Genomic DNA, 21,220 nt, shown 5'->3' with positions numbered 1-21,220 from the left:
CAGATTTGGTGCTTGAGTTTCCACAACTACTACAATGTGGTTTATATGGTGGCATAAATACATTTTTGGATAAAGAACGACGAAAGAAGGATGTATTGATGGATTCTACTGGCCAGAAAAACAGGAGACATGATTGATAGACTGAACGGTGAGGAGGAAATGCATCCTCACCAGCATCCAAAGAATAAAAATAGTCTATAACATGTAAATAATTTGGCAAACCAATAGCATCAATATGTAAATGTGAAAAACAGGCAAATGTTTGAATGAATGCCTGGGAGGAAGAGACTTCCTCATAATATCCACGCTGGGCAATGTATGCAAAATGGCTCGACTTGAATTACAGGCTACACTAAACGTAAGCAAAAATATTTACATTTGCTTACATTATGGTTTACCTTGTGGTATTACCATACATTGCATGTAAGTTGAATGAAGTGAGCCCAAAGAGTAGAGTTAGAATAATCAATATAATGGGCCTTTAACAAAGAACTCAAATCAACCAAATATCTCCCAAAAATGTGATGCCCATTTTGGTTTCATGAAGTACTAGAACAAAGTCTTCTCCCCAAAGGACAGCCGCAGTTGGCCACAAAATGGAACATGGAGAATGATAGAGGAGCATTGACGTTTATTCCAAAAGCTTCTCAAACTAATTAAAACAAAGACAAATTCCAAAGACAGAGCACAATAAATGGAAATTGACAGATGTAGGGAAGATATAGGGAGGACATAGATGGAATAAAGGACCTGGGCAGCAGAGTACCCAGTGTCCCACAGAGAGACGCAGAGACAGAGGGGACAGGGAGCTGGAGAACACTGCCCAGGGGAGAGAAAGGAGGAGGAGGAAGAGTACCAGGGTCAGCCACCAGGGGCCCCGGAAATGAAGGGACGAAAACAATTTAGCTGTGAAAAGAAAAGAGGGGGGAAAACATTGACGGGGAGGAAAAAAGAGAAGGATGGAAAAGAATGACATTTAAAACCAAAAATAAAAACTATAATAAATAAAAAATTTAGATAAAATAGAGATGTAGGCCTAAATTATACTAGAAGTAAATTGATAGATACGACTGCTTCAAATGGATGTTCTGGCCAAGAGTTATTAATAAAATATTGTTAGAGGGTGAGAGAATCTAAAAATAAATTACACTAAGCACAAAGTGCTCCGTTAGTTTCACCACAGCAAAGGTGTTAGTTGTAGGTTAAAAAACGGCTGCACTCAGGTCAGCCACTAGGGGAAGCTATTGGGAGCAAAGAGGCAGGCACAAGGCAGGTGGTCAATTACATGGAGGTCATATCGTTGAGGGCGTGGTCCAACTCCTCACTGATGGCCTTGTACTTCAGTTTCTGGGCGTACAACTCATCTATGATCATGTGGGTTCACATGACATGAGCCAAGGCCGAAACAAGTTTAGGATGAAGGGAGTGGAGGACGAATGCCAAGGAATTGAAAAAAAAGAACAAACACAATGGTCAAAGAATAGAACAGAAAGAATGTAAAAATAAAATAAACTGACAGCGAGACAAATAGCCAAGGCAGAACCAACAGCTGCTCACGCAGTGTCAAATACCAGGGAAGTCACAAAGAAATGCCTCACATTTTCTATGACTCCTAGAAGGTCCTTGGGGAGGCTAACAGTGCTAGGATAAGACTGCATGGCTAACAGGGCTAGGCCTATTCTGCTAGGCTAACAGGGCTAGTTGGATACTGCCAGGCTTTCTACAGCTACTGTGCCACACAAGCTTAACCTTTAAATGAGAGTTGTCCTTGTGGACTTAATTAATTCCATCATGTAGAACTTTTGTGGTTTATTGCCTGTCGTACTGACTATGCTGATTTCAACCCTGAACACAGCAGATTATAAAATGCACCGCTAATAAAGCTATGAACAACATCCTAATATGTAGTGACCTAGAAGTGTGCAACTCAAATAATGAAATGCTCTCGTGCTCCTGCTTGCTCTGATATTTTTTCTGCTCATGCGAGCGGTCTTCTTTTTGGCACCAAAGTGAACCTATCACATATAGACAATGATGTCCTTTTTGATGCTGTGGACATTTTTCTATATGGTTTTTACTCGGATAGATCGTTTTTTTTACTATCTATCCATCCATCTCTGAACAGAGCTGATTTATTAGACGATACCTGTGTTATTACGCTAAATAACTACGTTACACCAGCTACAGCCAGGCGATGCTTTCATTTCGTAATTTCAAACTGTCTGAGGTCTAACATTGCTTTATTATTCTCCAAAGCATGTAAGGAGCGAACAGGAAGACAACGTAGGAACATGAAAGCAAAAATAATCTTCTCCTCCAAGGTTATATTAGTGCTCTCGCAAGGAGAGCAATAGTGCATGTGAGGGAAGTAAAAGTGCTCACAATACAAATTAATTTGCATGGATGTAGTGGTTGTGCACAAACAAATTTTTGCTCGGGACTTTTGGCAGTGATATGGCATCATACAATTTTTTGCGGAAGTTGTACTTTTAGTACAGTTATTCATCCGTCAAAACGTACTGATTTGGCAATTGCAATGTACCTCATAAAACTCAAGACGTCCTCTGAAAATAACAGTAGCTAAATGTGTCATTTTATGAAAGCATGATGCATTCCTACCCTCAAGGTCGTCGATGGTCTTCTCAAGCTTGGCCACGGATCTCTCAGCAAACTCAGCTCTGGTCTCAGCCTGAGTGGAGAGAAGACAGACTAGTGTTAGCATTAGCATCTTATAGCACGACTCTGCATTCATGGTAGTGGGAAAACCAATACCATACAAGTAGTTTACTTCAAAACAGGATCTATAACCATGTAATTCAAAAGGCCTGAAAACACATTTGACCCAAGAAACAATAAATTAAAAGGGCTATTTACATTCAGACATTAGCACCCTAATGTAGTATGTCGAGATGAATAACATTCAAGTCATCCGAAAGCCTTATCACATAAAAATGGGAAGGACTCCATTTTTAGGCCCCAGCTTGAAACTCGCCTCCTTCAGCTTGTCTGTCAGGACCTTGATCTCCTCCTCATACTTGTCCTCCTTCTGTGAGTACTGTAAGCAGAAACCAGGAAGCCCATATGAGACAAGACAAGTGTGCAGCCCGTTTAGGAGTAAAGAAAGTTCATGAGCTCATGACAAACCAAAGAAGCTTGGTTCCTCGTAGCCGGTCAGACGCCTACCTTCTCTGCCTGAGCCTCCAGGGACTTCAGGTTGTTGGTCACGGTCTTCAGCTCCTCCTCCAGCTCAGAGCACTTTCTGGGGGTTTAGGTGCGTAGAGAAGGCATGGGAGGAGGAGACGTGGGGGTGGTGGGGTGGAGGGGATATGTAAAATCAAGAATGCAAATTATGCAAATGCAAATTATTTTTCAATAATGACCGTTGCTAAGCATATAATGACCGCTGTCAAGGAAAGTGGATTTTTATCACTCCGCAAGTAGTCTGGTAACTTATCAACCCCAGCGTACTCGGTTGCTAAGCAACATCAACATCTTTGGCGGCCTATTTCTCTCCTGATCAACACTACGAATGCTGGTAAAAAATAAATTGTAAAAAGACAAGAAAGTAATTTTTTCGTTTGAGCAAGTAGCCGTGTAATAAGTGGGATAATGTATAGAATGTCGCCGGTCATTATTGGGAAATAAGCCCCTTCAGGGCGAGGCAAGACACCTCCACTTCGCGTCGGTGTCCTGTTTGCCCTGTCGGGGCTTATTTCCCGATAATGACCGGCGTTCTATACATTATCTCTTACATATTTCACAGTCAGCTTGTTCTTTCTGATGTTTTAAAGAGGGAAATGTGTCACATCTACTACTCCAATGAGTTCCCAATAACCAATGACTTCCTGCAAACCAATGCCAATCTTTAAGTCAAAGCTGAAAACATAGTATACCTTAGCTAGATGGCCCCACTTAAGATTTACTTCTATAGTATTTTTTTATTGTAAGATTAATTTGCCCTAACTTAACTTCATTTGCCCTAACTATGAAATATATTGACACATTTCAATAAACTCAATTTAACATGATTGCATCATGTTATGCAAACCATGTTTAAACTTTAAACCCATTCTACGCAAGGGCTTGAGATCAATGGTTGATGGTGAAAGAAGAGAAGAAGAGTTCTTACCCTTCAGACATCTCAGCACGTTCCTCTGTGCGTTCCAGATCACTCTCAATGATCACCAGCTTACGGGCCACCTGGACTCACAACACAACCATAAGTCAGACCCAACAGCAACAGAGCACAAACCCCTCCCACTACACTACCTGGTTATCTACTACACTCTGGACTACACTCTGGACCGCAGAACATTCTCAATCCCTTTATTTAAATGTGCCTATTGGAGTGACATTTAGGGCATCTAGCAGAGGCTTTTATCCAAAGCAACTTACAATAAGTACATTTGTCAGAAGAAAGAGAAACAATATATTGCTGTCTGTACAGTAAGGATGTTCATAGAACCAAGTGCCAAGCACTAACAATTACTAGGGTAACCCATCCCCTGTTATAACAAAGCTAGCTAGGATAAGAGGCTACAGATGCTGGGTACTATTTTTAAGTGCAAGGACGTACAATATACGATAAGTGCATACATTAAGTGCATAAGAGGGGTTTGTGTGTGTGTGTGTGTGGGGGGGGGGGGGTGTAAGGGGGGAGGCTATGCAGTGTCTAGGTGAACTCTGAACAAGTGAGTCTTGAGTCTTATGCGGAAGCTGGTGAGCGACTCTGCTCACCAGCTTGTAGAGACAGAATCTAGGCACTTTTTCAAAATGACGTAATACCATCTACTAAATGAGGAAAGACCAGTCAGAGAGGATTCTGATACCACTGCCATTTTAAAAAGGTCTTATTTGTAGAGCCAATTTAACTAAAACCTACAACCTTTCATCAAGGCCAGAGGAGGGGTAGTGGCTAACAATCGACATTAACTATGCATTAACTAAATTAAACCCTGTCGAGTTGCATTTCTAAACCCTGCTCCCGTTTGTTCCTCTGACAGACTGGAGCTCCTCAAGAAGGCAGCAGGAGAACCAACTCACCTCCTCATACTTGCGGTCGGCCTCCTCAGCGATGTGTTTGGCTTCCTTCAGCTGGATCTCCTGCAGCTCCATCTTCTCCTCGTCCTTCATCGCCCTGTTCTCAATGACCTTCATGCCTCTGGAGTGGAGGAACAAGGGAGAGTAGAGGGGAGAACACGCATGAGAAGGTCACACAAATGAATCAACTATCCTCACCCATGTGTTTAGATACTGGACCCATGAGGTGAGTGGACCCCTTGAACTTCTACTGTTCAAAAATGGGGGGGGGGGGGGGGGGGGTAATGTCTCCACCTCCCATGACACCCACCTCTCACTCTCATCAGCAGCCTTCTCCGCCTCCTCCAGCTTGGTGAGGGCGGTGGCCAGACGCTCCTGGGCGCGGTCCAACTCCTCCTCAACCAGCTGGATACGTCTGTTCAGGGAGGCCACATCACTCTCAGCCTGCAGCCAGAGGAGACCAAGGAATCAGCATATCATCATTATGATGTCGAGTATAACAACCCCAAAATGCCTAATACACGTGTGATTACAGGCTACCTTTTCGAATCTGTTGTAACCCGTATGGAGTAGGGTTGTTAACCCCTCCCATTGTTTCACTGTTTAAGAAGCAGATAGCCCGTGCCTCTTTCACCGTAGCTGGATGCTTTCACCCCGAACGAACTGCTTGAGCGAGTTTGCAAACCTCACGTCGCCTCAATATGACCTCGAAGTGGATGAAATGTCTTAGACAACATTAGTTTATGATCAATGAAATCAACATGATTGCTAACATATGGTATTGAAAACTCGCCATGTCTTCGAATAACAGACGAATTGGCGCATTTGTGGATTAATCGGTTAATCGGTTAAACTACAGCGGTGCTTCGCTTTAAACAAAACCGTGTTTATCCTGGGCGTGACTCGCCCCTCTGTCACCCCATCGATTTACGTGCAGTACCAGTCATCACATTTGTGATATTTATGTCATAATCCCCCGCCGTCTGTGTCTAACAAATAAGAGTCTTGAGAAGATTTGTGCACTCATTCTCCCCGGCGCCTATACTACATACTAATTGACTTAAATCGTTAACAGCGGCTTACTGATTCCTCGCTCTCCTCTCCACACTGAGCTCTCTCTGCAGGTCCGATGCCCGGTCGTCCGCTGCGTCGGCATGCTCCTGCAGCGTTTTGATTTTCTTCTTGACAGCTTCCAGAGACGTCCCGCCAGACATGTTAACTTCCTGGCTAAACCGGTGTGAACGTGTAGGCTATGTTTTGGGGTCCGGATCGCAGCTCGCAGATACCAACGCTGTCCTGTCCTTAAGATGCGGAGCGTTTGATCCCTGCACTGTGCGCTTAATCAACCTCTGATGAGAAGCGCGTCACGCACCCGGAAGTCACCGTTGTAATGGGTTATTGCAACGGCATTTTCAATCTAAATGTATTAAAAAAACGAAAGTAGATTTTACCTATCCTATTTGCACAATGGTGGTTGTTTCAGATATTTAAATTGTCTATTTAAAAGGGCACTTGTATACATTATATTCAATACAGATTAAATAAAGGCCTATTACATTAAATTCAATTGTGTATTTATAGATCATTATAATTGATGTATTTATAGAGCTAATATAAAGCTAATGTTTCAAAAGGTAATATTTGTATTACATTTATAAAGATGGGTTACATTTGCCGCTCAATGCTCATCCCCTACTGGTAGGTTTGGGTATCTTCCACAGCGGGTAAATATTATATATTAATATAATATATAGGCCTATGATATTGTGTTGTAAACATATAACACTGTATTGAATGTTTTATTTTTTATTAGGGAAGTGCAGAACAATGAAATTAACAATATATTTTTTAATCTTAACTGTCGTCCAAATAATTGCCAGTTAAAATGCACCCCCTTTTAGCACACTGGTTTATGAATCACAATACTAAAAGGGGCTCACGGTGTCGTTAACGTATTCATTGAACTACACTTGTATTGCGCTCCAGTACTGAGAGGCAGTGGGTTTGAAAAGTATAGGTCTAGGACGGAGGTCACTGGTCAGGGTTCGAGGTCGTATCGGAGGTCGTCTCATACATACGTCTGCGGCTTTCGTCTCGGCCAGCTCCAGTTTCTCCTGGGCGTCCTTGAGGGCCTCGGAGTACTTGTCCAGCTCATCCTCGGTGGACTTCAGCTTCTTCTGCAGTGCCAACAGGTCATCCTCCAGCTAGTGGACACACGGTCAAAACAGACAGACAGACAGACAGACAGACGAACACAAGAGACAATATTAACCAGAGCTGTCAATGCAATAAATACACCACACGTATACAGAGAAAACCGCAAATAAAGATATTGGACCGACGTCGTTCGACTATACTGCTTTCATCGTTTTGTTTGCACAGTTAAGACTATTGAGTAAATAAAAACTAACAAAAAATAAAAAAAAACTTTGTATAGCCTCCCACAGATAATCTTACAAAGCTCAAGATGTAAATAGAAAAGCTAAAATTACGAACAGTGAAAAAAACTAGCCATGCGTTTTCTTTCTTTGAATATGGGGGGGGGGGACTGTATGTTTCCATCAATTATCTAGTCAGTCAGTATTTTAATCAATTAGTGACTTTTTTATCCAGAATATTTTTTTATCATCAGTTGCGCGCAAAGAGGGTCCCAGTTGCGCGCAAAAGGCACGCAGATGCAGCGCGTCGTTTCCCGACCTGTTTGCTCCTGTCCTCGGCCGCTTTCTTGTCCCCCTCGGCCTGCTCAGCTCTGTCCATGCCATTCTCCTTGTCCAGCTTCAGCATCTGCATCTTCTTCTTGATGGCGTCCATGGCTGTTTAGTGGTGGGATTGCGGGTAAAACGCAAAAAAACAAAAACAGAAAAATGTAACCGAAACAAAATGAATGTGAATGAACGGAAGAGAGGACTTCTGGCGTCTGCACCACAAGGGACACCAAGCTGGAGTGTTGAGTGGCACGGTGGTGTTTCAAATGCTTTGGTCGAGGAGTCACCAGATCCCCTCACGACACCTCATTATTATTTGGAAGCGTGGCCACCTGTTCGCCTCCGCGGGGCCTGTCTTTTTTTATGAACTCTGCTGTGATTCGTCCGTCCCGACGACAGTTGACGGCCTCTGTGACTATACAAGGGGCCGCTGGGCGTCAAGACGTCAGCCCCTGTCTTCAACAGCCCACACAAAGAAGGCTATTCCTATTTTGTAACACTCCTCGACCCGACGTGTGGAAAACAGAAGTGAAGGGTCAAGTATCAAGGAGGTATAGACGGAGGTCTTAAGGAAGGACATAGGAAAAAGGGACTCCGGACCACGACAATACCTATTCAGATGATGGACTTAAAACCTCATAGCGTTATAGTGTCAAAGGATTTTATACTTGGTATAGTACAGTCAGAGCTCCCCTGTGTCACTTTGTCATTGTGATGTCTACTTGGTCAGGTGTTAAATACAAGACCATCGTCCAGAATACCATCGGTCTTTGGGAATCTAATTGAATACGCTGTTGTGAAATATGCCATCTCACATGGGATGGGTTAGGGGGCCATACCTCTCTGTCTGTCTGTCCTTTGAAGGATCACATTGGCAGGGTTAACTATTGTGTGTGTGTGTGTGTGTGTGTGTGTGTGTGTGTGTGTGTGTGTGTGTTACTTTGAATGTGTGTTTTTGTGTGTGTGTTGTCTAGCTGATCATATCATATACAGTATGTTCCTGGGGAGTTGTCGCCAATGTAGTGGGCACGAGGACGGATATGAAGGTGCCATTCGGAACATTGACTTAAAGCTGTCTTAAGAGACACGGTGAACAACTTCTCAAGAGACCTCTTGATGAGTTATCAATGAGGGCTCTGTGTGATTGGGCGAGCAGCAAGGTCATGTGATCGTGGGGTTGGGATTGGGGCAGGGAGAAGTAGGGGCTGAGAATCGTCACCAATGAGACAGGTCTCTGGCACTACACTCACTCTGCTGTTATATAGCAGGGGGAAGGCGGTGTTTGTGTGATTTTGTGTGTTGGTGTGTGTGTTTCTGTGTGCATGCGTGTGTGTGTGTGTGTGTGTGTGTGTGTACAGTACTCCACTGCTTGATAAAGTTATGCAAAAATATATACAGTAATAAGTGACATTGTAATTCTGTCTCACTTTTGGTTTCTTAAGATCTATTTATATTTTTGTCTCATTGTATTATTCTTGTGTTTTTAAAGCAGGTGCACGGCTCTACTTGACCTCTAAGCCCTAGCAGTCAAAACTCACCCCTCCCTTGACCTGTGTCCTATACCTTTAAGACCGGGGCACTTGAGGTCCTGTCAAGCGGGTAAATGATGGCCCTCCTGCGATGGAACACATTGTGCAAGAGGGATGCCGGAGTCAAGAGAAGACATGAAGTCCTCATTGAATCAGACTCAGCTTCGTTTGCGAAGGTTTTCAGGCCATAAGCACTTTTTCACCATAACCCTGTCAATGTACGCACAAAGAAGTATTTAAAATAATAAAAATGTACATAAAGGGATTTAAGGAAAAGTAATGTAAATGTACACTTTACACATGCTCATTCAAACATGGGTTAATACATATAAAGGATTTATACAGCTTGTAGTGTGTGTGTGTGTGTGTGTGTGTGTGTATTTATTTCACACTATAGCAGTATTAAATAACCAGTGATTTAATAGAGAGGAGGCCCACCCTTGCCCAGACCTACCCACCTCCCTCCTCATGTAAAGTCTGTGTTATGCAAGTTAGGACCACCTTACCAGAACCATCATTTAACGCAGACGACACACACTGTTCATTAGTAGCACAGTGTGTGAGCCATAACTCATGGTCGTGTACGTAACGTGTCAGAGTTAGAGTTACTGACATCAACAGTGTGAGCCAGTCTAGCAATGTACCCCCCCCGCCCCCCCCCCCCCCCCCCTCAAACTAAAGCTTGTATCGAAGATTCGTAATCGAGACATTTTCCCCCATAACTCATTTGCCGTTTTTCCGTTAACCCTTTATCTCGTGCACATTATGTCATGGTGTCATCACTGCTTCTATATTAAAAAACCTGTCGCTAAGGTTACGGCTAGCCACTCACCATGCCATACAGCTGTCGCCATGGCGTTTGCCGGACTCCTCCCAGGGCACTGGAGGAGGGGCCAAGGCCAGAGCTGCATTCCACTCATACGCACACATCACACAGGGCTCAGCCTGAGAATCCCCACCATCCCTGGCCCCCGTGCGGACAAAGAGACAAACATTGCCACCTTGTATTGTCCAACTCTTAATGGTTTACTGGGTCTAATGGGTCTGGCCTGGTGGGGGCATGCTGATACTGGTCTGTGTAGTACTGGGGAGTATAGGAGGCTTGTGGTTAGGCTTTGTTCTGGGTAGGTTCTGGGTTCAGTCCACAGTCCACCAGTATGCCTAGCAAGACCCTTTACCACCTCATTAAGCGTATGAATATCTGAGTAACATATCACAAATCATCCGAGTCCCTTTGGAAAAAGCATAGATACATGACTTAATTGTTAATAGGGCATATACCCCATAAACACACACACACACACACACACACACACACACACACACACACATCAGCCCGGGAACAAGGCCCAGAGCACCTGAGAGTGTATGACATTTAAGTACTATGAAGAGGATTTTATATTATGAATAGTATTGTATATATAAGAGTATTGTATCAAAATATTGTATAGGATGCAGAGCCTTTGTGAGTGATCAAAGTGAGTGCTCTTATGACCACACTATTACACAGCAGTTTACATTGTTTATATTAATACATTCTCTTAAAGTTATAATATAGTTATAGTTGATGTTGTTGATCAGGTGGTGGTGGGGGGCTGAGGGGAAGTGGTGTAAAACTCCCTTCCAGCTCAAAGGACAGGCCGGGTTTACAAGACATGAAGATGACATCCTTGCATGTAAGCAGCACTGGTGTGTAAGTGTAAGCATGTGACCTTGTGATTTGTCGGTGGTGTCCCATTCAGGGTCCTGGGGAACCCACCACCCCCCTCCACTCTGCCCTCAGAGTTATAGTCTTTAAGATTTTATTTCACACACTTATAGCTGGACTCATGGGGCACCTTATCCACAATAATTGAATCATACATTGATCGTTGGCCTATTAGAGAGGGTCCTAAAGGGGTCGGCTGCTCTACAAATTAATTTGAAGAAAGTGAAGTGGATGTTGGTTTTCAACATGGGCCGAGAGCAGCTGCACCACTTTAAATTGACGCCTCCGCAGACCTTGGGGCGTGACAAATTTAGCATAGCTCCCATCATATAGCCGGAGCTCGATTTAGAGCCAAGGACTGGACTCATGCTTACTAAGAAATACCATCTTGTCCTGTCACCCCAGCAGGCGAGTAGACCTAAATGTCTCAGCGATATCTACATGGATTACTGACATTAGCTGACCATGTCCAATTTCAAGGTGTTCATGTGTTCTGTAGAAGCTCAGCCAATCACATTAATCCATAAGGTTTCAAAGTCTGCTTCCCTCGGCTCATAACCCACCCCCACCTCTACCCTGAGGCCCAGGCCAGTGGGAGGCTAGGGTCCTGCCACCAGGAGTCCTCTCTACCAGGAAGCCCAGGCCAGTGGGAGGCTAGGCTCCTGCCTCCAGGAGTGCCCTCTACCAGGAGGCCCAGGCCAGTGGGAGGCTAGGCTCCTGCCTCCAGGAGTGCCCTATATCAAGTAGCCCAGGCCATGGGGAGGCTAGGGTCCTGCCACCAGGAGGCCCCTCTTCCAGGAGGCCAAGGCCAGTGGGAGGCTAGGGTCCTGCCTCCAGCGGTCCCCTCTACAGGAGGCTAAGGACAGTGGGAGGCTAGGGTCCTGCCACCAGGAGTCCCCTCTACCAGGAGGCCCAGGACAGGGAGCCAGCCTGCCTCCAGGAGTCAGACATGCAGGCTCTCTGATACATCCTGCGGCCGGTCCTCGCCCCACAGCTGAAGCGGTCACTGTCTTACTCCAAATCATAATTGTATTAATTTCGTGTTGTGAAGTCTCTCAAAATAAAACCTGAAAAACCCCATCTGGTTTACAAGGTTATTAATTAAGATTTAATTAACCTGGCTACCTGAGCGTGTTAAAACATGGAAATCCTGTTCATTACATTCCCAAGAAAAATGCTCTTAAATTATATGCTTTCTTTAAGGTTTCCATCTAGACTTTAGTAGCCTAACATAAATATGAAAAACACCCACCACAATACACAATGAATACCTTGAATAATGTTGAAACCCTTTATTATCATTGAATACAAAAAATAGTTTTTCTCGAGGCCACTTAAATACATTTCACATTGCTTCTTCACTTTATTGTATACCTTCATGTCCTTAAATGATTTTTTAGGGAAAAGCACTTCAATTTCTCTTGTCAGTTAAAAATGCCACTAGATTGTGACAGCCATACATTTTCAGATCCGTATTACATTTAACTTCCATCGTGGCATAGAGTTCAAGAAAAAACGACATTCTGTTCATAAAAGGTGAGGGATCTTTTTTTTCTTCTTCTTGTAATGTACAACAACACTGTGGACGGAGCCGGAACTTGTAGCTGGCCCCCATATTGTCCTTCTTCACAACCATTGTGTCACATGCCCATGGAAAGCAGTACAAAAACGTTGTCCTTGTTTCTATATTATGCACACACATTATATATATATCTATATCTTGATAGTACATTTCACACAGAGACACATTCTCGTTCAACTTACGGAAAACTCCCAATACCCAAAAGGCCCTGTATACGCATGGGGAGAAATTAGGAGAATCTTGGCGATGGGACGTCAATTCCTACCATGTGATCAATATGTTGCATGAACCAATGAGGTGAAGCGGTCAATCAAGCAGACCAGACACTGTGTCGGCTAAAGACTAAGGCACTAATCATAAACACACTACAGACATGTTCTGATGGACACACAACACACCAGCAAAGACAACCACTGAACTTCACTCTGCTTAAGAAGGACAACGATAACTGTCCTGTTTTGCAGACGACACTATACTTTCTCCTTACGGTTTTTACAGATCGGCTTCATGAGTTTTTAGAAAAAAAAACAGATGGCAAGGCATTGTTACTACAAAGCCATGCATGCGTTGTCTCACACATAGAGAGCAGGACCTAATGCCACAACACACACAGCTTATATTAGTAAGACACGAGAATCAAACGCACAATAACACTCTGTAAACAAAGGGTTCCGATATTGCAGTAGCGAGTTTTGCACCCACCAAGGCTGCCCAGAGCACCGATAGAATCAAGGGGACAGAGAAATACCAGCTCTTCACTTGTCTTGAAACGTCTTCCTTTATATAGGACTAAAACAACATGTCTTTGGATAACATTAAAGGGAAAAATATATATATCTTTTTAAGGATCATTTTCTCAAAAGTGATTGATTTTGGTATTGCTGCATTGGAATGAGTATTAAACATTGATAGGCAAAGTCAAGGATGCAAAGTAATATGAATAGCCTCATCGAACGTCGAATACCTACTTCTATAGCATATTTAGTTTGTATATTTTGGACGTTTTTTTTAAATCATCCAAATAAATTAAATTATATTTATTTTTAAATCATCATATGTTTTGTCACGTTCTATGAAAATAATCACTTTATAATGTATCACAAACCCATACTGCCCTCTGCAGCCAATACTTTGTTATTGCATAAACCTGCTGTATATCTACTGTATCACGATATGGCTCAATGAGAAAACTGTGGTGAATGAAAAAGACATTAACCCTAGAGGACCGAGATGAGATTATTCAAATTCCATGTATCCATATTGCTTCAAATGGTGTTGAGCTGAAACGATTATTTCCACTTGATAAAAGTGGAAATATAGTGGAAATGTGTGTGAAAGGTTAAAATATCACAACAGACAACAGAACAAGTCTTATATCATATAGCTCAGCCTCAAAAGACACGCCTGTTTGTATACATTTCCTTTTTTCTAAAGACCTTCCTTCGTTCAAAATGGTCCAATACATAGAAATGTTATGCCCTTATACTGTCACTTAATGTCCAATCCACGATGTTAATCCAGTCTATTTTCACCAGTTATCCAATTTATCTGATACTACTAGCAGACAATCAAACCTAACTACTGTAATCCGAGGCCACTTTGGAACACTGTATTTGTAAAGGTTACTTGAAAACAAGCACTGCGGAGGAGAGGGGGAGGAGGGGAGGGGTTATGAAAATAAACAAGAAACAAAGAGAAGCTTTGGGGCAAACCTGAGAACACATTGTTAGTACCATTTGCCCAAAGCATCTTACATTCTTTTCTGAACATCCACTTGCTCCTGCTGCATACCAATGAAGAAATAGAGCAGTTATTTACGATGAACACAAGGTTAAAATCAACCCTATTTAGTTAAAGGTCAAAAAAGAAAAAAAGTAAAAAGCCTTTTATACATTTCTCCTGACCGTAGACCACTGCACGGGGGGAGGGGGGGCTGAGGACATTGAACCGTAGAACAAACTGGGCAGGAGCTGGTGTCCATAACGGCCCCATAAGCTTCCCCCCCCCCCGTCTGAATGCTTTCCATGGGGACGGGGTGGTGGGGGTAGGGGGGAGTCAGTGGTTCATCAGTTGCTGTCCTCCCGCAGCTCGGTGGGCAGGAACTTGTACTGCTGCTGGCGGATCTGCGCTAGCTTCTTCCTGGCTTCCTCCAGCTCCCGCTCCTTCCTTAACATCTCCTCCTGGGCGGCGATGATCTGGACAACACGGCAGACGACCACTGTTGTTACACAACAACACCTCCTCCTCATACTCCTCCTCTCCTCCACATGAGGCCAACGCTCCTTGTATGGGAATGTTGAGCATTGCACATGCAAGGCTAGCTAGCGGACTAATCTGTGCTAAATGATTATGTTCCATGCAAACAAGTTTGATGTAAACGCATGAAACACACTTTAAAAAGGTGTTTCAAAAAAAGATTACATTACACAGATAAAAACATTCTACTGATTTTCCATGACATGAAAGAACACATGTCCAGCCTGTAACCCGTTGCTCGTTTCAAAAACAACCTTGGATTTTAAGATTAAAGCATCATCAAGTATAGGCAAGCACACTTGGCAAGTATGTTTTATATTCCATAATGGCCTACATCAATCTCTGATCTATTTTATTGTAATTGAAAACCTAATAAATCCATTTGAACCAGTAAATGAAACCTTCTGACGGGACCGGTGAAGCTGAAGCGCCTGCTTCAACCGCGGTAAGGCTGGGACTGGCTCACCTGTGCGATTCCACCCACGAACTTGGTCTTGACCACCACACTGTCGTCGTCGGCCTTGTCGAAGGCAGCCTTCTGGGCGGCCCGCACCAGGTTGTCAGACGCGCGCTTCACTGCGTTGCCTGCAGCCTGGAGGGGGTGAGAAACACAGCAAAGGGCTGCTTAGGTATGACGTTATAACATGGATATGAAGCGGTTGAAATTTGGTTCCTTATAGTCGAACGAGGAACGAGATCACTATAAAATGTTCCTACTAAGTTCCCAGTTCCCAAAAAAAAAAAATCGATTTGGATTTGTTGTCTTAATGTTGACCCCACTTACACTCATAGTCCACTCTGTCTGTCCTTCTGTGTGTGTGTGTGTGTGTGTGTGTGTGTGTGTGTGTGTGTGTGTGTGTGTGTGTGTGTGTGTGTGTGTGTGTGTGTGTGTGTGTGTGTGTGTATAGCGCACGCGTGCGTGTGTGCGTGTGTGCATGTGTGCGCGTGTGTGCGTGTGTGCGTGTGTGCATGTGTGTAGCCTCCCCACCTGCAGCCTCCTCATGGCCTCTGAGTCCTGGTCCGCCTTCACCTTGCAGGCGACCAGCAGCTGGGCGGTGGAGGCGGCCACCTGCTTGGCTGAGGAGATGAGCTTCTCCTCACTGGCGTGGCCCTGCACCGACGCATTGGCCGCCTCGCACAGGTTACTGGTCGCCGCGGCAACTAGGCGCGCCTAGGGGGGGGCGTGGCAAAGAGAGGGAGAGGGAGAGAACGGGAGCTATGTTTAAATGTTGACATATATACACTTTAGAGAAACGTAATAAAAATAGAGAATAGAAAATTGCAGAAATATACAACACAAAAATCCAGAATAAAAGACACAAATACATCTCCAACTTACGGCTGAGATGAGTCCCTGGGACCACTGGCCGTCGTCCACGGCGTTGGCCTGGATGGAGCCCACCTTGCCCTGGGCCACCAGCTCTCTCTGGGCTGCCGAGGCAGACTTCACCAGGGCGCTGGTGGCAGCAGCGATGGACTTGGCCGCCTCCAGGATCTGCTCCTCGAAGTCCAGGGACTCGTCAGCTTGCTGTGTGGGGGACCAACAGTTAAGTAATGTGGAGTGATACTTTGAGGTCGTCCTTTTTTTTAATTTAAGCTTGAGGCTTTTGATTTTTCTTAAATCAAGAGATCTATTTATTTGAAGCCAAGACAAAAGTTTGGCAGTTGGTTGTATAGATATTTAGGGTGCTTTCACACCAGACCTATTTGGACCAACGATCGTTTTACCCTTAAATCCGGTTTGTTTCAGGATGTGTCACTGATTGAGACTGTTCAGAACACACCAAACACACTTCCCAGTGATCAATAGTTTGATTTGTTAGGCACCTATCTACCAACCGCAACAGTCCTGCCAGTAGCAGATTTCAAACCAACCAAACGACAGGTGTCAAAGCACCCGTTGATCTTTCTGATTGATAAATCAATGCAGTCACTGATGAGGCAATCCTGATCTTCCACCGATGAATGCTAAATTCAGATAAGCAGAACAGCATCTCAGGACAGATGACAATGCACGTTCATTAGTTTCCAATCATTGAGGTTTTACCACCAACAACGTAGGCACCATCACAGACTTGCATGGTTGCGTGTGCGCACACACACACACACACACAAACGCAAACACACAGACCAACATCACAACTCTGTAGACAGTGCGGGACACTGTAGGAATATGTTTGATATATAGTTGGAGCGGAATAACAACCTAATATATCAAACATATCACACAGAGCCCTGCAGAGAAGGCCTTCGGTAGGGCGGGGAGGCAGGGAGGGAAGGTGCTAGGTAGCTTTAATTCAGTTTCAAATACATCTGTGTGTGTTTAGAGGCAGAGCGAGGGGGGGGGGGAGAAGGGAGCGATGGCGGACTGATGGTGTTCAGGAGGTGGAGAAATGGAGGAGAGGGACGGTGGTCCACTAGAGAAGGATCAACACCACGAAATGCAACTATGCTATCATTTAGCAAAATGTTTGACTGCGATTCTTAGTGAGGTGTCCACCAGAAAAATGTCCTTGTATTTGACCTCTGAACAAGGCTATCTATGGATGCACACATGGCACAGTCTGAATTGAGGCTGAGGTTATAGAGGACAAGCCACTGTCCACCGCAGAGAGAGAAGTATTAGTCAGACACTGAGGCAACATCGGTTATGAAGGCATGCATCAAATGTCTAATAGTCAGATCACAGTCTGAACGCTATGAAAGATAAAAGAACGCTCTGGTTATCTGCCGATACAAAGACATCAGAACTTAACTTGTTATTAACACATACTCCATTTGAACCAATGTTAAAAGGAAATGGAACAGGCGTCACTACTGTACAGGGTGCTCGTGAAGCGTTTGCGGGTAATGGAGTCACCTTAGGCTTGGCCCGGGGTTTCAGCTGCTCCAGCTTCTTGGCTGCGGCTTCGATGGACGCCGCCGCGCCCAGGAGCTCCGTCTCGGCGATGACAGTGGGGTCCTCGGGGTCCACCCACTCAGCGCCTGTTGCACGCACACACACACACACACACACACGGATATGAGCACTTACAGGAACAACAGCAACCACTCTGTAAGCAGAACATGCCTCACGACAACAGTGATTACACCGCAACAAAAGCCGCAAATGAGTGACAGATTTACTGTAAGAGCCTTTCATGCACATGGTGAAAACAACGGCCATGAGGATGATAAAGAAACAGCTTTTCGTTGTTTTGTTCTTTTGAATGAAATGGCACATGGAACAAAGCGTGGCACAGAGAGACAAAAAAAGAGACACAGAAAGACAGATCAAGACAGAGACAGAGACAGAGACAGAGAGAGAGAGAGAGAGAGAGAGAGAGAGAGAGAGAGAGAGGGACAGAGAGACAGAGAGATAAAGACAAACAGACAGATTCTCTGTCTGAGAGAGAATCTGAGACAGGGAGAGAGAGTCAGAGACACAGACAGAGAGAGAGAGTGAGAGACAGAGACAGAGACAGACAGAGAGAGAGTCAGAGAGAGAGTCATAGACAGAGAGACAGAGAGAGAGACAGAGAGAGTCAGAGACAGTTGAAGCCTTGGGTCTTGAGCAGCAGCTGTGTTAAACAACATGAGGAGTCCACACTGGGACAGGGTGATGAGACAGTGATGAGAAAGCCTACACAGCTGGTGAACAACCACTCAGACAGAGAGCACAAAACATTCCCCCACTTACCTGTGTCTGTGGCGGGGGAAGAAGGGACAGGGCGTTACCACAGAGGAAGTGTTTCTGCTAACATCTCACAACCACATCTAAGCTGGACTTACAGGAACCACTTCAACAGCCTTCCTTCGGACTTACTCAACATTAATTATTAGGGAGATATGCATATATACATACAGTAAGGCAGTAATATAATATTAAAAAGTAAAAAATAGAAAACATTGATTTCTATGCAAATGTTTCTACATCTTACCGTTTAATATGTTATGGCCTTACAGTATTTGAATGTATATTTGCGTGGGTTTTTATTTCCATTCTCTATTTTGACGATCATGTTTCCATGGTTTAGGCTTTCATGCTTGTATTAAGCAGGAAGATCTGGGGTTCATTTAGCAGGGAGAATTCCGCTTCAATGACTTCTATAGCATCCAGCGGAGGGTCACAAGTTGAACATGTGCAAAGTCCCAGTTTGACTGCTAAATTCGGTCATTCGGGCTCTGCTATGAAGGGTATGGACCGACCAACACCATACTAACCATTATCACTAGTTTGCGGTCCACCAGTTTGGCCTGGGTTTCAATTTGTACTTCACAATATTCCACCACACAATAACAACAAAGCATCTGGGAACTGTATGTGAGCTGGGTGCGTATTGGCTGGCTGCACAAAACGAATACACCTCGATATGCAATTAAATGGACGATCTATACAGTGTGTGTGTGTGTGTGTGTGTGTGTGTGTGTGAAGGAAGTGTATGTAGGGTGTGCGTGTGTGAAGGAAGTGTATGTAGGGTGTGTGTGTGTGTGTGTGTGTGTGTGTGTGTGTGTGTGTGTGTGTGTGTGTGTGTGTGTGTGTGTGTGTGTGTGTGTGTGTGTGTATGTATGTATGTATGTATGTGTGTGTGTGTGTGTGTGTGTGTGTGTGTGTGTGTGTGCGTGTGTGTGCACACGTGCTTGCGTGTGTGTGTGTGCGTGTCAGTACCTTTCATAGCCTCTGCGGTCTGGATGAGTTCAGTAACAGCTCCCGCTACCCGCTTGGAACACACAGCCAGCTGCTGCTTCTGCTCTGGTGTGGGCTTCTGCAACACCTGGACACACACACACACACACACACACACACACACACAGACGTTGAATACATAAAAGGCCATGTGTGACGCCACATGTATGCAGTCACCCTGCAGCTTTGCAGCAGGTCGGGGGGGGGGGGGCTGACCTGCAGCACGTGCTCCAGGAGGTCGATGTAACCCGTGGTACACTCCGTCCCAAACATCAGGGCGCGGCTCCTCACCTCCTCGCTCACCTCTGGGTGGTATGCCGCTTTCTGGAGGAGACCACACACACACACACACACACACACACACACACACACACACACACACACACACACACACACACACACACACACACACACACACACACACACACACACACACACAAATTGCATTAATGAAATCCCCATTTTTGTGTGGTCAGTAAACTGTTCTTACTTCAGTGTTTATATCCACACAAGCAGATCAACAATTGTTGCCTGGAATTTTACTTCATTTCACTTATTAATCACATGCGATCAAAAAGCTAAACGACGTCATGTGTTCCAACAGGACCAGTAGCGTCGTAATGTTAGCGTCCCGCACCTTGCACGTCGTCAACATGTCTGTGATGGCCTTGCGGCTCAGGTTGGCCGTGCTGATGATGTCTTCCTGTTGGCCCGAGTTGCCCGCGGCGACCGCCTTGGCCGTTGCGTTGGTGATGCCCTTGGTCATGCGGATGAATTCCTCGGGCGTGGTCGAGTTGGCGGGCGGCTCTCTGGACTGGAACACCTGAGTGGAAGCAGAGCCATTCGTCCTGGTTATGGAAACGGGGTTCGAACCGTCAAACGGTTAAATATTCAGGGTTAGGGTTCCTCTGCATGCAGCGCTGAAGTCCTAAAATCCAAAATCCACACGCTGGGTCATTTTTACCATAAAACTATGGAGAAGGGAAATTTATACCCTCATATGAAACACCATTTTATATTATTCAACTATTAAAAAAATACATACTATCAAACTAATACAATTTCAGCCAAAATATTTATAGAATACCATTTTAACGTAAAAAAAAAAAAAAATCTGTAAAGGACCTAATATATAACAGTATACAGTATATTGCTCTGCTTTCTGTTCCTTGTTTATGAGTGGATACTACCAGAAACAGACTCAGTCTAGGTTTTACTGTCCAGTAAAACCTAGACTGAGGTTTTACTGTCCAGGCTGCTGACTGCTTTCATGTGTTACAAGAAAGGTTGAGAACTGGGTTTTGCCTAGCCTGGCTAACGCCAGACCAAATCTCAAGAAGATTTAGTCTGGGAACCACACATTCATTTTCTCGTATTTGAGGCGTGGTTTACGAATGCCCAGAGCCGTGTATTGGCCGCTACGATTGACTATCAAATGCGTCTGTACGTAGCTCATAACCAATAAAAAATAAAATTCAAAATAAACTTTGCTCTAAGGCTGCATCAAAAGGTTACTTCTCGTCTGCTGCCATGTTGGATCCGTAGACATAAACAAACGACGAGCTTCGGTGTGTCGCATGGACTGTCCCCCCACCCCCGTTCTGTGATTGGTTCCCACGCTGAGGAACAACCGGATCCATGGAATCCAGGCTGCCTAGAAGAGCGAATTGAATTTGCGCGCAGGGCAACCTAGGTATACCCAGGCTAGGTTTTTGCCAGCTCTGACGACAAAAG

At 44.5% G+C, this 21,220-nt stretch overlaps 2 protein-coding genes across 2 annotated transcripts in view; both read right to left on the bottom strand.

Moving 5' to 3' along the window:
• Positions 1-653: 653 nt before the first annotated feature.
• tpma (alpha-tropomyosin) lies at positions 654-8,011 on the bottom strand. The gene is made up of 10 exons (XM_084476009.1): positions 7,738-8,011; positions 7,119-7,244; positions 5,351-5,484; positions 5,044-5,161; positions 4,130-4,200; positions 3,184-3,259; positions 2,993-3,055; positions 2,620-2,689; positions 1,286-1,364; positions 654-906 (listed from the first exon to the last, which is right to left on the bottom strand). Exons 1-10 carry the CDS (start codon positions 7,849-7,851, stop codon positions 903-905), a joined length of 855 nt encoding a protein of 284 aa, XP_084332135.1. The 5' UTR covers positions 7,852-8,011; the 3' UTR covers positions 654-902.
• A 4,248-nt stretch (positions 8,012-12,259) lies between these two features.
• tln2a (talin 2a) overlaps positions 12,260-21,220 on the bottom strand; it is a 104,591-nt gene continuing 95,630 nt past the window's right edge. Inside the window, exons 51-58 of the mRNA XM_084476311.1 lie at positions 20,124-20,309; positions 19,703-19,810; positions 19,469-19,574; positions 17,681-17,805; positions 16,160-16,348; positions 15,809-15,991; positions 15,287-15,412; positions 12,260-14,759 (exon numbers count right to left, since the gene is read on the bottom strand). Of these exons, the coding sequence (XP_084332437.1) occupies positions 14,631-14,759; positions 15,287-15,412; positions 15,809-15,991; positions 16,160-16,348; positions 17,681-17,805; positions 19,469-19,574; positions 19,703-19,810; positions 20,124-20,309 (1,152 nt within the window). The 3' untranslated portion in view covers positions 12,260-14,630. The remainder of the gene's footprint in view (positions 14,760-15,286; positions 15,413-15,808; positions 15,992-16,159; positions 16,349-17,680; positions 17,806-19,468; positions 19,575-19,702; positions 19,811-20,123; positions 20,310-21,220) is intronic.

The sequence above is a fragment of the Micromesistius poutassou genome, assembly GCF_964030765.1.
Source record: "Micromesistius poutassou genome assembly, chromosome: 12".
Classification (NCBI taxonomy): domain Eukaryota; kingdom Metazoa; phylum Chordata; class Actinopteri; order Gadiformes; family Gadidae; genus Micromesistius; species Micromesistius poutassou.
Note: the sequence above shows the minus strand (reverse complement) of the source record. Positions and strands in the feature narration are given on the sequence as shown.